This window comes from Peromyscus eremicus, chromosome 8a (assembly GCF_949786415.1).
Source record: "Peromyscus eremicus chromosome 8a, PerEre_H2_v1, whole genome shotgun sequence".
Classification (NCBI taxonomy): Eukaryota; Metazoa; Chordata; class Mammalia; order Rodentia; family Cricetidae; genus Peromyscus; species Peromyscus eremicus.
The window spans coordinates 42,392,751-42,408,656 of NC_081423.1; the positions used below are offsets into that span (position 1 = coordinate 42,392,751).

Consider the following 15,906-nt stretch of genomic DNA (forward strand, 5'->3'; position numbering starts at 1 on the left):
TCCCAGAGAAGGAGTAAGGGCATCTACCTATCCATTCAAAGGAGGGATATCTTCACTCCCAGATGCAGTTAACTAGGAGACTTAGAGTAAGAGCTTCTTAAATAGCAGAAAATGAGAACCTGACCATGTCTGTCTTCACCATAGGAATTGCCCAGGGCCAGTGGCCAGTTCCCAAGAGTGGGTGGTCTCTGCTGTGAGATGCCAGAAGCCAGGGCTCATTCTGGGTGCTGATGATGTGGGGTTAGGAGATGAGGTAAAGAAGAGGATGCTGCAGAGGCACATAGCTGAGAAGCTGCTGCAGGTGGCATGGAGCTGTCAGACCTCAGCTGCTTTCTCACCTTGTGGGAGTGGCCCCAAGGGAAGGCAGAGAGGGGACTTCCCAGGTTCATGGCTGCTCCCAGCCCCCTTCCTGGGGATGCTGAGTCAGCCTGCTCTGCCTCCCCTCCTCAGGGCAGGTCCCTGCTCGCCACCTCCCCTAGGAGGCCAGGGTGTGGGCAGCTCCAGCAGGATCCTCCCGGCTCTCCCTTGTGGATTTAGGGAGGTGGAAGAGAGCCTTCTCTGGACCCAAGGGCCCCTTAAGTCTCTTGAATCACAGCCTGGATCATTTCTCGTTCCATGGGAGCTGGACCATCAGGAAAGCCCAGGCACAGCCTTGTGGGAAGAACGCTGAGGGCTGAGCAAAGGGTACCTGTTGTATGATGGAGAAGGCAGGGCAGAGTCAAGGAGGTTCATTGAGCATCTGGATCTCAACTGGGCTGTGATGGTCAATCTAGTTTTAGTTTGTTTAGTTACTTTTATTTATTTATTTATTTTTCTGTTTTTATTTTCTGAGACAAGGTCTCATGTATCTCAGGCTAACTTCCAATTTGTTAAGTTGCTAAGGATGACTTTGAAAGGTTCATCCTCCTGCCTCTACCTCCTGAGTGCTGAGATCACAGGTGTGCACTAGCAAGCACTCCACTAACTAAACTACAACCTGGAACTCACTCTGTAGACCAGGCTGGCCTCGAACTCACAGAGATCCACCTGCCTCTGCCTCCTGAGTGCTGGGATTAGGGATAGCTGTACAAAGTTAAACATCGATTTATTGATTTATTTTTCTTTATGTTTTTGAGACAGGGCCGCACGTATCCCAGACTGGTCTCTAACTCTACATGCAGCCAAGGATGACCTTGAACTTCTGATCCTCTCCAGCACTATTTCAAGTGTCCTCCCAGACATTTGGCTAGCTTACCATTTCCTGAGTGTCTCTCTCCTCCTTCTCCTTCTCAGCTAGTGAGACTTGCCCTTGTCAGGCAACCACTACTGAGGAACAAGCTCTTGTTCAGTAGCCCAGGCTAGCCTCAAACCCATGATTCTCTAGGCTCAGCCTCCCTAATCTGGGATCCCAAGTGTGTACCACGCCTGGTTTACTCTTTCTCAACACCAGCACGAGGGGAAACTGGCTACAGCCTAAGTGCTGTCGTCAAGACACATTCCAAGAGACATTTCAGTGGCTAAAGGTGCCTATTGCCAAGTCTGACAAACTTCAGTTGGATCCTTAGAATCCACACCATGGAAAGAGAGAACCTAAAGCTCCTAAAGCTGTCCTCTGACTCCCCCACCCCCATAAGCATGCTGTGGCATGTGCACAAGAACAAGTAGACACATAATAAATAAATACAATTAAATTAAAAATTTTTAAAAAAATCTAAAAGAAATAGCCCAGAAGGAAAGTGGAGACAATACAGGCACGAGGAACCAAACCAATTGAGTTATAGGAAGAAAAGCAAGTTTGTGTTTTGTAGGGCTCAGGCTACGGTGTGCTCTAGACTTGTACATACTGTACACTGCCACAGCACCTGTAATCTCTTCTCCAGATATCATCCCCACCGTGGAGGGATCTACCTTCCTATCGGGATGTTAGCAACTGGGGCTGTTAACAGCAGTGTGTCGCCTCTTTTCATAATTGAAGGTGAGGTTTCCATTGCAATGAGCAGAGCTGGGAATGAGAATTCCATTTCTCATTCCATTTGGAACATGGGCATGGGAACTCCACACAGTATCCAAAGGCTGCACTGGACTATGACTCCAGGGTTCGAATGTCCACCAAGTCTCTCCTGCTGTAGGCTGAGAGGCTGGACCACTCTACACCTAGAAGGAGACAGCTGCTCACTAGGACAAACAGCTTCTTTCTTCAGTCCCCTATCTTCAGAACCTCTGCAAGCCCAGAATCTGGCAGCACTCCAAACTCTGAGGTGTCCTCATAGTTCTGAGGTGCAGAACTATGCCCAGAAACTCCTATCAGGACTTTGGAGGCATACACTGAAGTCTGGAGCTCTAAGTTCGCCTAACCATGTGTGCATTCAGAAGTTGGCTCTGAAGCATGGAGTTTGTCTCGAAGTTTCTGCCTCTGAGACCAAGGAGTCATGTTCCAAGACCAGAGAGGGACTGTCAGGAGCTACCCCAAGCCAGCCAGCCAGTCCTGGAGAGCTCAGTCCCACAAACACAGAGAATGACCCTCAACAATGCAAGTGAGGTTAGAAGGAAGTGTCTTCCCCAATCTGACACCTGTGAGCTACAATATTTCCATAATTCTGTGAGTATCCGTTCCACTTTGACAAGAACCAAAGAGCACATCACTGTCCTTCTCATTTGAACTAGATTCCCCTACTCTCCCCTGAATCCTAGCAACCAGACCAAAAAAAAAAAAAAAAAAAAAGGCATCTCTGAGAGATGCCACCTTCTAGGGCACATGCCACTACCCCATTGGCTTAGCCTGTGGACAGCTGTCCCTTCTCAGGACCTTTCTTTCCACAGATCACCTCACATGGTATTTGTTCCTTTAAACCTCTCATCATTATCCCTACCCTGTATCTTCCTGCCCTCTGCTCCAGTTCCCCCGGGACCACTGGGTGGAACTCATGGATGATGTCTTCATAGACCCTGTATGTGACTCCCTCCAGCTAGACAAACTAGGACAGGTGCCACCCAAGGCCACCTGGGACAAGAAACCAAGGTTCGGTGAGTAGAACCGGTGCCAAGATTTCAGGTTAATATGGCAAAAACAGCAGTTCCGTTACATTGGCTCCCAAGGGCACACCTTCATGCACTCATGTTCAGATGTGTACACATGCGTCAGAGGTCAGGGGTCAATCTGGTGTGTTCCTTAGGAGCTATGTGCCTTGTATTTTGTTACAGGGTCTCTTATTGGAACTTCTGGCTCACTGACTAGGCTAGGCTGGCTGGTCAGTGAGCCCCAGGGGTCTGTCTGTCTCTACCTCCTCAACACTAGTATTTCAAAACTATGCCACTGTATTCTGCTTTTTATGGGTGTCCTGAGGATCAAACACAGGTCCTCATGGTTGTGCAGCAGGCACTTCTGATACTGACTGAGCCGTCTTCTGGGCCCCAATACACTATGACACTCTTAAAATGTGTTAAGCTCCAGTCCAAGCAAATTAAAATTTGTGAATGAATCCAATATAAAGAAATGCATCAAGCAGAGGCCATGTATGGCCACCATGTCACAATGACACGGAATTTTAAAGGTGACCTGCTTCCGCCATAGCACCACTTCCATCCAGGGAGAGTCCTCAAGGGAAACAGGGGTGGTGGCCACAACCGTCAGGTCTCATCTCACTCATGGTGCTGGTCTATCCTGGTCTGCCCTTGGAAACTCCTGGGGCCTCCGTTTCCATAGCTGAACAGGAGGTGACTGGGTTAGAGCATGGTGGGCCTGGTGCCAGAAACATGCGTTTGTTTGTTTGGGTTTTTTTGGGACAGGGTTTCTCTGTGTAGCCCTGGCTGTCTTGGAACTCACTCTGTAGACCAGGCTGGCCTGGAACTCACAGAGATCCGCCTGTCTCTGCCTCCCGAGTGCTGGGATCAAAGATGTGCGCCGCCACCACCACCACCACCCGGCCAGAAACATGGTTTTTAAACTACTGATCTGAGGCTTCTTCCAGCTCGATGTTCTATATCTCTAATGACACTCCATAGACGAGGGATTTTCTAAGGCTTGAGTTCAAGGGCAAAGCGTCTGACCATCTTCCTGGGGTCTGAAGGGCCTTTCCCACCTGCTCTTCTGCTTTCGCTACACCATTCTCCCAGGAGTTAGTCACGGACATAATTTCCCCTAGACATCCGGAATTCCGCCGACCTCTCTGGAGCCATTGATCCTCCTTGAAGGCCAAGACATATCAGGTCTAAACCCCCAAGAGATACCAGGGGCTGAAGAAGAGACAGGAACCAGCGGAACCTGAGCCCTGGTAGTAAGCCAGTCAGTCACCCTTGCCTGCTTACAAGACCCCCAAGAGATGGCCACAAGCCAAACAGATAAACTGGTGGCCTTCATCCTGCCCAGCATGAACCTAGTCTTTACTAAGCCCCTAGTGCCCATCCTGGCACATAGATGCTTCTGGCATGTGTAGACCAGTGTCCAGACAAAGACAGACAGCCTCATTTAAGGCTTCTCAAGGGACCCTGTGTCCCCAATCTTTTGCCCAGGAGAGTATTGAGACTAGGAGACGCTGTCATCCGTCACTCCCAATCCATATCCAGCTCCTCCGGCTGGGAGGTCACTGTAAGGTCTGAACCCTGCCTTGGGGTGATGGAAACAGCTAGGCAGGAGGGCCCTGCCTGGGCCTGGGGAGAAGCTGGGAGGCCGGCACGCCCTCACTGCACCCATTTCTCTGCACCTGGCCTTTGTGATTCACTACAGGAGGAATTCATTCCATTTCTCCTCTCTCTGCCAACCAGGGTGGAGGACAGCCTCTCGGGAGAAGCCTACACTCTCTACCTCCAGCTAGGATTGTAACTGTCCAACTGGATGTCACATTGCAAGGTCCTCTGGACACCCGCCCTTTCCCCCTCCCAAGTTAGAGCGTTCCCTGGGTCCCAGCAGAAAGACTGGCAGTTAAAGTTGGGCAGTGGACTGTGACCTCTGAGCACTACAGACCCCATGTAACTGCCAAGGCCACCATCAGAAAGTTCCCCAAACGCAGATGTTTAAACCGAGCCTTAGAAAGCAGGTCTGAAACTTTTGAACCTTACAAAAGCATGTATCTGTGGGTCAAACAAGAACAACCCACACCAATGAAAATACCTGTGTCATGCCAATCAGATCACAGACTCCGCTTGCCTTCACTTTCATTAATGCTGTTAATTTTTTTATTATTACTTAATCACAGTTTTGAAAGGAGTAGGCATCGCCTTCAACCTAGAGCACGCAGAACGCCGTTTTGGAATACAGCCCCATCCCTAGACTCAGGGTTTCATCCTGTGGCTGCAGCCACGTGAGCCACGCCTGCAGCCGGCAAACACTAATGGTTTTTCTCCCCCCCCCCCCTCCCTTGCTCCTGTTGAAAGGCCGGGCACCTGGCCAGGGATATAGCAGAGACGCTGGCTGTGACATGCAGGGGAGGAAGGAGGCTGGTCCAGGACTGTGAGCTGGGCAGCAGGCCAGCCTAGCCTGGGCCAGCACTGGCCTCCCTTGGCCAAGGGCCTCCAGCTTCTATTTGGTCTCAAGAGAATTTTCCCACCCTTGTGTCACGGCTCTGGTTCCACGTTAGCTAGTGTTGAGCCTGCAGGAGCAAGCAGGGGACCCCCTGCCATTTATGATGGCCGCTGGTGGGCAGACCGAGAGGGGCGGTGTGAGGAGGTGAATCGGCAGGGGTGCTGAAGGTGGGTTGCATTTGGACAGGCATAGGTGAGGGACCCAGGCTGCAGTGCTTACAATTAATTCCCTTGCTTACTGTGACACCCTTCCCTGTCCTGGGCCTTGGTTTCCCCATCTGTCCGATGAGGTGGTCAGACTTTATTCTAACAGGCTTTAAAATAGGAGTGGGGCATATAAGCTGTCTACTCCAGAGTCTCCATTGCTTTCCTGATTTCAGAGGGGCTGAGTCACATCCAGCAGACAGAGCCTCTGGGGCCTCTCTCCTGGGGAGGCACTATACACTGGTGGCCCCGTTACCTGCCGGTCTGGGACTGTCCGCCTCTCCTTGCATCTGGATCTGGTACAGGAGGTGCCTCGTTTGCCTGACTTATCTCATCCTCTGCAGGAAGGGAATCAGGCACAGTAAACACTGGGTTGGATCCTGGCAAAGTGGGATTCCCAAGGCTCTGCCCAGGCCCAGCGGGAACAAGGAGGATCATTGGTAGAGGTCTATGCTGGTAAGGGTCCTGGGCCAGTGTGTTGCAGGCTGATGGAGCATCCATACTATTCAATTTGGGCTGGCCTTTCTCTCTGGAGTACTGGGTCTCTCAGTGGCAATACCAGGCTTCCACTCTCATACCTGAGACCCAAGGTATGGGGCTCACTCTCTCATGGATAACCAAAGCACACTGTCCTCTCTTAAATGGGGCTGCCCAGGAACCAACCAGATGAAAAGCTGTGTTCCTGAGATCCCCAAAGATCAGCTGTCTTCCCCCAAATAGACAGTATCCCCAGGAAGTAGAAGCCCTCTTTGAGACTCCAGCACTTTCTGAGCTGGGGAGGGGTCCCAAGTCCTCACTCCAGGCTCCACAGGGCCCTGCAGCCTTCTCAGCCAGCTCCTGTCCTGCCCTGCCGGGCCAGCAGGATTACTGACACATACTTTGAGCGAGTCCTGGCAGGCGGCAGGCTCCCGCGCCCGGCGGCCATGTGTTTGCCAGCCTCCCTGGGCGGCAGCGGCACGTTCTGCTGGTGAAGGAATGTGGAAGCGCCAATGTATCAGACACCTCCAGGGTGTCACCTGAGGAGCCCCGGAGGGAGACCTAGGCAGAGGCAGAGGCCAGGTACCCCAGGTCTCAGGGCTGGAAAGTCGTCATGTGGTGGGATGGGGGAAGGTATTTGAAATATTAAAATGTGTCCCTATGTCCTCCGCGCTCAGGTGCAGCATCCGATTTTCACAGGAAGGGCTCTGTTCATTCAACACAACCTTACTGATTGGCTGAAGAGGGCAAAAAGCAAGGTCAGGAAGAAGAAAGGAAGCCATCCTGATAGCTTGACCAGTGAGTCTGCTTGATGGAGTCACAGCCTTGATGATAGGTGTAGGGAGTGTGTCATTTCCAAAGGAAGAGGAATGCTCCTGTGTACAGGTGGCCCACATGGCTGAGGCCTCTCTGGCCATGGGCCTGTGCCTCTCTGAGATTTAGTCCCAGAATGCTCTACAAAGACAATATGTATCCATCAGCTCACTGCGAGGACATATTTCCTGCAGGTGCACATGACTGAGTTGAGGGCTTTGTCGACTTTAAGGAGGGCTGCGCTGTTAACAGCCTCCTGGACGTTTCAGCCTTTGGAAGTGAAGGGGAGTGGCCAGCTCCCTTCCTCAGCCTTGGATTCTGCAGCTCATCATCTCCCAGACTGCAAGATTGGTACCAGGTCAAACCCTCAGGAAGCCTTTTCCCACCGTGAATCCATGCCAGTCTCCCTTCAGTTAGCTACTCCCTTGGCTGCAGCCTCCTTCTCCAGAGGACTGTCCAAGATCCAAATGGTCCTCCCTGAAGCCTCTCAGTCCAAATGCCTAATTCTTCAGCTTCCCAGAAAAGAAGCAAATGCAGACATTTCCAAGGCTGGGCTGGCAGTCCTCACACCTGGGTCCCAGGGTATAGGTGGGGGAGGAACTCTGCTCAGGAGTGATTTCAGGTTGCCACACAGGCTTAGATGCTTCCTCGACCAACCAGAGGAGAATCTGACTTGTCAGGGAGCTATCTTCAAGCTTCTGTGACATCACCAACCTCTCCCTCCACCACACACACACACACACACACACACACACACACACACACACACACACAAATGCACACGAGTGCGTGCTTTCATTTCAGATTGTATTTCTTCACAGATAAGTGGCTGATCTTTCACAGATGGGATCTGGTTACACATCAAGAAGCATTGATCATATTCTGAGGACCAAGGTGACAAAGCTGAGTCCTGTTTCCTGAATTCTGGACCACACCAAAAAGAAAGATGGTTGCATTGCCAGGGAACTGAAATTTTCTGACCCTCCAGGCCAAAGGTTTGTTCAAGGGACCAAATGTCTGTGTATGTGGGGTATACTCACTGCTACTATATTGACTCACCCTTTGCTCTGGACACAAAGGGGTCTGGGAAGCTTTATGCAAATGAGATAGAAAATCTTTTTAAGGGGGCGTGAAGCAGGGTGAAAGAAAGACACCCAGCCTTGGAGACATCCTCCCATAGCATTTGGAGGGTGTCGGCACCAATGTCTGGAGGAGCTGGACAAGCTGGGCTCTGGAAAGGGCTGGGTTTGACTATTCCTTTGGTGGTTAATAAAGAACGTTAGGTGATTGGCAGTTCTGGAGCAGTTGAGGTACTAGTGGTGGTGGTGATTTGCTTAATGTCTTGCTTTCTCTTGCTTTGTGAGTTGTATGTTAGTTACTGACCAAGAAGAAGTGGGGAAGGGAAGGAGGGAGGGAACAGAAAGATAGAGAACTGAGACAGAGACGGGTAGAGGAGGAAGGAGCAAGAAGATCCTCATGTACCCACCACCACCCCATGGGCCACACTGCTGTGTTCCCACCCTCCCTGGGGGTGAGAACCGAGGCCATGCTTTGTGGGCTGGACTGGGATGAGACTCATAAAGAACAGCTCTGGGAGTGGGGTCTGCAGACCTGCCTGTAACAAGTCAAGAAATTTAGCTTGACTCTTCCTCAGTCTACCTGTCTCTGCCCAGCTGACCTTTTTTATCGGCTTGTCTGCGCCACACAGCAGCCTACTCACTGTGGCTACCTGATGATTCTACATGTACCACCCATCTCATCTGTAACCTTCTCTCTACCTTATCCCCACTCCCAGGGTCACAGTGGGTCCCCCCCCCATTATTCTCTCTCTCACCTTCTCTGTGTGTTCCACCAGGAGACTTTGTCCCCACTGTGGGGCAGACTGCTGACAGTCATCACCAGGCCACAAGGGGATAGGAAGTGGGCTAAGGACACTGGCTTCTACAAGCTCTCTGTGCCCAGCAGCGCATGGGGGTATGGCTGAAGAACCCTTAGAAGCCATAGGGACCTCGGTGCTGAGAAGAGGAACTAGAGTTGGTCTTAAAGAAATGGGACACAGCACACAGTCTTGGGGGTACCAGGGAGAACCCCAGAAAGGAGATTGTTAGAAGCTACTGAGGGGCTGTGAGAGAGCTGGGCACTGGCCCCACCTGCTCTGCAGTGTGGCTTTCATACTCAGGAGCCCAGGGTCCAACAGGAACTTGTCCGTAGGAGAGGAGCCCAGAGGCAGAAGGGAGAAAGGGCATCTGGGACCGGGCTCTTCCACCAGTAAAGGAGCAGGGAAGCAGCCACCTAAACGGGAAATTCAGGGGGCAGTGAGGGCATGGGGTAAGCGTGGGGTGAGAAGGGAGGCCAGACGTGGCCAGGGAGGGTGGGAACACAGCAGTGTAGTGTGGCCCATGGGGTGGTGGCGGGCACAGAGGAATTTGTAAATTTGAATAAAGTCAATTCCCCTGACACGAGATTAGCTCAGAGTCTGGAGAGAAAGGGGGGGGGCACAAGGCTGACCCCTGGGACAAGAAATAAGAAGAAAGCAGGAGGAAGGGGGGTCAAGGAGAGCAGCACATCTTAGAATTCTTCCAGTGTCCATAGGGACTGTCCTCTAAAGGAATCCACATTCTTTTAGCCTCATGAACCTCTCTTCCCCTGGGCTCTTTGCAATCAGTTCTAATACTGTGAGAAGAGAAACTGGAAAGAGGAGCAGGAAAGGCAAACAAACCCTCCCCGTGGGCCTTGGTCTGGTCCACTTGCCTGCCCCTTGCCCCAGCTCTTGAAGATCCCAGAAGAGACACTCTTGGAGGTGGTACCTTGATGGGCCTGTCTCTCTGTGGTATCACGACTGGCACTGGGGCTGGACATACCATCCCTCAGAGCAGGTCTTGGGGAGGTGGTGGACATTTGCGGTCACCAAGGAGCAGAGAAGAGCTAACTTTCTCCTCTTCTCCCTCCTTCCCCCTAAGAGCCACACCAACTTCAAAAGCCTGATTGCTCCTGATTGGAGATTTCCTGGTTTTGTTTCTCCAGGTGAGGAGGTTTTCTGCCATTCACTTTCACTTTCATAGGTGAAGGGAGTTGGGGACCAGAAAGAGGGAGGGAGGCACAGGCCTCGTGGAAGGTGAAGTAACAATCAATGGGGAGGCTGAGCATAAATGTAACAAATCATAGGGAAAAAAAGAGAAAGGTTCCCAAGTCCTCTATGATATCGTTCCCCACGCGCCCCCCCCCCCCTGCTTTTGGGGCTATGATTCATCTAGACCCGGAGTGTGGGCAGGAGAAAAGAGGAGACACTTGAAGCTTGGGTAGGTAGAAAACGCAAAGCAACCTTTATTAACGAGCCAGCTATCACGCCGGCCGTATAAAAAGTGCCCGCAGCCATTGCTACTCTTTTCGGGGGACTCTCTCCATTCTGCCAGCATACCCAAGCCAGCTGACACTTAGAGCCTGCCAGGGCGGAGAGGGAATGGAGGAGGCAGGAGGGGAACTCGGTCTTGTCCCCAGGAAGCCAGCATCCCAGAGTGAGGGGGGCTGCTTCTCAGGAAGCAGAATTGTTAAGTGTGAGAATCCGACAGAGAACAAAGTGGGAGTAGGGGGTGGGCGGAGAGGTGACTCTTGTCACCCACCCCTATGAATACCAGGTGGACTTCCGTATCACTTTCCGAGGCCAAAGGGCTGCCCCAGTCCTTTGATGGGAGGGTTGGGGAGGCTAGGGGGCCTCACTTTTTTCACACCCCTCCCCTCTCACCTGGAGAATGCCGGGTGCACCCGAGGGGGGGTCTAACAGCCCAGGTGAAAAGGAAGCTATACTTCTGTTGGGCTGGGTGGACCCGGCTAGAGATGCCCCCCCCCAACACGACCTTAGGGACAAAAATCCCAGGGCGCGGGGTAGCTAGGAGGCTGGCGACAAGGCCCTTCTTAATGGGAGTAGAGCGGGGGCGAAGGCGCTTCCTCTTGAGCCCAGGAATTCAGCGGCGGCGGGTTCTAATTAGAAGCCTGACGCAGGAGCTGCCAGCCCGCGGGGCTCTCTCGGACGCGCTGCCCCGGGCTCCCAGCGACCCGTAGGACGCGCCTCAATGTGTCCGCGCTCCTAGACGTGCCGGTCGCAGCCCGCGCTCCCGGAGGCCACAGGGCTCCACAGGTGCTGCTCCGGGCCGTAAAGACTCACGTGAGCCGAGGCTCAGCTAGATCCCTGCAGAGCGCGTCCGCTGCCCCAGCAGCCTCTCCAGCCCCTAGCCGGCTCCCGGCTGCTCACCCTCCATCCCTGCAGCGGCGCGATCCCTGCATCCCCACCCCAGGCTCCTCAGCTCCTCTCCTGAAGCATCTCGAAGAGAAAAATGATTATCGGATTAGATGTACTTCGGCTCGCTGGGTCCCCCCTTCCCCTCGGCATAATTATTATAATTCCAGGCAAGCTGTCGGAGAGTGATCCTGGGTGTGTGTGTGGGGGGGGGGGTGCGCATGTTTGTGGGGAGGCTTCTGTCCAACTGAGTCTCCACCAGCGGCGCGCCCCGGCCCCTTGGCGCCCGCATTCCTCTCGCTCGTGTTCGAGAGATCTGCGCATCTGATCGTGGCCTTAAGTCTGAGCTCCATGTAGGGAGGAGGGTTGTCACACACCCCGAGGAAGGGGCGCCCCAATTTCCCCTCCTCTCAGGGTACGTGCGGAGGACGTGGGGCCTGAGAACCAGGACCTTTCCTTTACTTAACCTCACTCCATCCCCAGGCTGAGAAGGTTCTCCTCGTAGTGTGCCCTGTCTGGAGAGGAGGATGCTGTCCAGCCTCTCCAGGACAGGGTCTCCGAAGCCTCTCACTCCGGGGAAACTCAAACCCCTTACTTTACCTATTGCTCATCCCTCCCCGCAGCAGCGTTTCCTTGTCAGGGAGATACAGGCTCTGGACAGCAGACCGACCCCTACACCCCGACAGCCACGAAGAAGCGACAGCGACAGCGTTGGGAAGCGCGCAGGGCTCCCCGGCTGGCCCCGGTGCGCCTTGCCGCAGGCTCCGCGCCACTCCCCGCCCGGTCTCGGACTGTCTTTACGTAACTGCGCTGCCCCGAGCTGTTCAGTCTTGTCTCGCCGACTTTGTTTTAAAGTGTGTGTGTGTGTGTGTGTGTGTGTGTGTGTGTGTGTGTGTGTGTGTGTGTAAAATACGGTCCCTAAGAAGAGTCTCCCTCTTCCTCGCGCTGCTTCCCTTTTACACTCTTTCCTCGACCATCGCCTCGGCGTTAGTGTCATGTGCTGACCCGCTTTCTGCCATTCTTGTTCGACGCCAGGGACAGCATGGACCTCCACTGCCCTCCCTCCCCGCCTGCCAGGGGAATCAATGTCCCCGGAAGCTCCGCCACCCGCGTCCCAGCTGCGGCCCGAACAGGTCCAAGTGGCAGCCAAGGAAAACAACCCGCCCGCCCGCAGCCAGTGCGCAGAGCAACGGTGGGGGCCCTGCCCCAGGGGGCGGCTGCCCTAGGGTGGCACTGGGGCCGGGGCGAACGCAAGTAGACTCACTCACCACCAGATCGGGTAGCTGCCCAGCGCCTGCTTCAGGCTGCAGAGCACTAGGAGGTATCCGAGAGGAGCCATCGCGGGCTTGAGCGCGCAGGGCGGGGAGTCCGCCCCGAGAGCGCGGGCGCCGGGGCTGGCCCGGCCCTGGGAAGTGGCGCGGCTGCAGAGGCGCTGGGCCCTCTGTGGCAGCGGGGTGCGCGGGGTTCCCGGGTGTGCACCGGTACGCGGGCTCCGAGGGCGGCGCTGCGCCAGGTGGGCCGGCGGCCGGGCGGCGGGCCGAGGCCCTGGGCGGCGCGGGGCGGCGGGGGCGGGGCAGCGCCGCGGGGGGCGCCCGCCGGGGCTGGGGCTGGGGCGGGGCGGGCGGGGGGCGGGCGGGGCCCTGGGGGTTTGGAGCCTCGAAGCGCTGGCCCCTCCCGCGGCCGTGGGTGCGCTGGGTGCTAGGGTGAATGATAACGCGCCCGGGACTGAGGTGTTGAAGGTGTGTGCAGCGTGCCCGAGTATGTCGGTGTTCATGGAGGGGAGCTGGGGTGCGCGCGGGGTGCTGGGGCACTGCAGGTATGGGCCAGTGTACAATGCGCGCCGGGGTGCACAGGGTGTTAGATCTGCCCAGGTGTGCATGGGGTGTTCTTGTGCATGGGGTTAGTGGCCTTCCAGGGCCGCGCTGTGCCAGCTGGGAATTGCACCACTGCATAGTCCTCCGGCTTGGTCTTGGTTCTTCCTGGATCTCAACCCATCGGAATCACTGTGCCAGGCCCTGGATCTCCAGCTCTGGGCTCCCTGAGCTCAGGGCAAAAAAGACACACAGCCCCAACTCCAGCGCTTTTTTCCCCCCTTTTTTTAATATTCTGCCACATCCTGTCCTTTGCTCTTGGCAGCGTGGAAGCTCCTCTGGTCCATCACCTTGCTTCAGGAGTCTGTCTGTAGCCACACCCCCGCCCGGAGCAGGGACCACTGTAGACCCTCTGGACAGGTAGCAGTTAGGGACTCTGAGCACAAGAAGTGATCCTTCTACTCTCTCCCTCGTATCCAACCAGGAAGAGAACACAGAAGCCCATTGGAGGGAATTTGCTGTTCTTGGGCTCAGGCTCTGGAACGGCTTCAGTTCTGCTCAAGGCAACAGCTCTAGTTCTGCTCAAGGCAGTAGCAGTCTACTCAGGAAAAAACAAACCCACCACCACCACCACCACCAAAACCAAACTGACCATTTCGGCAAATCTTATTATTTTGCTGACTGGACAGGCAAAGAGAATTTTCCAAAGTCACAACACTGATTCCTCCTGACTGAGACCATTTGCAGAATTTTGTACCCCAGGGAAAGACCCTAGGGAGTTTTGTAATTTGAGGATAAGGTACAAGTTTGGATGCGCCCCAGCTTCTCCCTGGGACACCTAAAGGCATAACAGGTAAGAGACACCTCCCACCAGGGAGTGGTCCTCAGCACTTGAGGCTGTAAGAGAAGCTCAACAGGAATTTTGTGGCATTTTTGATTGAAGAAAGAGCCACCAAGGCAGAGCAAGTTTCAGACTTGTGCACTTCTAGAGCCCTTGGTCTTGAGTTATGACTCACCTGGTGGCTTGGGGTTGGGAGCATAAAGTGGTCTCTGGTGGAGGTGGTGCATGGTGGGGGTACCCTGAGCAGGGCTGCTTCTCAGAGCGGGAGATGGCCAGCTGTTTCTGTGAGTTTAGTATAGACTGGAGAAGAAACACAGTCAGGCTGCTCCCTGTAGCCTGCCTCCTCCCATCTATTGTCCGTATTTGGTTACCATCAGTAAAGGAAGCTCATGAGGTAGAGGATGCCATCCATGGTTTATAGACCCTGGCTCCAGGAGTCACCTGGAGGTGGCGTCAGGAGACCCCAAGTTTGGAGTGAGAACTATCCTTTTTCTTCTGCACCACCACTGTGAGGCCGCTTAGTCAAAGTGAGTGTGGCCTTTGTCCCCCCTTACTAGTCTGTGTCACTACTGGACCGAAGAAGGAGGGAAGCACTCTGGAATGAGGCAGGCAGCGAGGAGAGCTGGCTCATCAGTACTTTGGTCTCTCTCTCTCTCTCTCTCTCTCTCTCTCTCTCTCTCTCTCTCTCTCTCTCTCTCAAAGTGAAAATCCCACCCAGTTATCAAATTGCTGGGAGAACCTGGACTATGGATGATGTAGGAGCCTGAGCCCAGCAGAAGCCTCCCAGCTCCTTCACCTTCCCGGTGCTGTGGTCTGGGGATTAGAGCATTGGTGAGCAACACTCCAGAGGCTGCTGGCTCTCCAGACACAAAGGAGGGTGACCCTGAGTACCCACCAGCAGGGTGCATCCTTGTTCTCCACAGAACTTTTTTTAGATTCCACCAAATGAGGCATGTAGGTACTGATACCTCAGGCTGCTCTCCTGCTCTGTTTCTCTATCTGTCTACGAAGGTTTCTCTGGTCTCTTAGTTCCTTCCATCTTCTCTAAGAGACCACCTGTATTCCACCTGTGGGTGGTGGGCACCAAAGGGCCAGCACCCCACCCTCCTGCTGGTGCAGGAGGAGCCAGAACGGAGAGCCCATGTGAGAACCGAGCTCTGCCCCTACCAGGGCTTGCAGGTGGCGCTCTGTCCTGTTGAGCCTTCAGGACAGTGGAGCAAAGCGAGCCAGGGCAGGTGGGAGCTGCTTTGGGGCTGGGGGCATCCAGGACAGTTCAGGGAGAGGCTTTTTTTCGACTCCCTGTGGTAGTGTTGGCCCCTACACAACCAGTCAGAGGGAGGAGAGAACAGAGAGGAGGGGAGCCAGAGGACCTTGGTTCCCCAGGTTGGGGGGCAGAGAGAAGTTTGAAGGATCCCTAGCTCTCCAAGGACCCTGTGCCAGGTGTGCTCAGAGTTTATATGTAACCACCAAGCTAGGAGAGGCCCTGCCTGCCCTTTTCTGGATCTCGTCACTAGGCAGAATAGCAGCCTCCATGGAGCCTGGAGATGGCTTGTCCCTTGGTGTGGACCATTGCAGTAGAGGGATTTTCTACTCCACCAGAACCTCTGGGATTCTCTTTTCCATTCCCCCTCCCCCGTCTGTATTCCTCCTTCCCTGGCCCGCCGCTTCCCTTTCCCCTTTCCTTCCTGCCTACCTTCTCTCTCGGACCTGGAATTCACTCTGTAGTTCAGTCTGACCTTGGACTTGCTACCCGCTCGCCTCAGCCTCTGTTTTGCAGGTGTTTCTTTCTTGCTCTCTGACTAGCAGTCTGGCTTTGGAGGGCTGTGCGGTCCACAACACACCTGCATTTTGTCTCTCTTACTGGGAGCGCTCACATTGTCTGTGGTTTCCTTCTTATCTGGGGATCAGGGGGTTTCTAGGAGCGCCCTCTGCTGTCTCAAAAGGAGCTGTCCCTTACCAGCCAGTGTGCTGCCAAACCACACATGTAGGGGGATAGAACATCATCTGTAGCCTGCTCACAAGGGTGGGCC

General features: G+C 54.3%; 1 protein-coding gene across 1 annotated transcript in view; it reads right to left on the reverse strand.

Annotated features, from left to right (window-relative positions):
* The window catches only part of Wnt3a (Wnt family member 3A), a 46,283-nt gene extending 33,720 nt beyond the window's left edge, over positions 1-12,563 (reverse strand). Inside the window, exon 1 of the mRNA XM_059270773.1 lies at positions 12,493-12,563. Within this exon, the coding sequence (XP_059126756.1) occupies positions 12,493-12,563 (71 nt within the window). The remainder of the gene's footprint in view (positions 1-12,492) is intronic.
* Between the last annotated feature and the right edge of the window lie 3,343 nt (positions 12,564-15,906).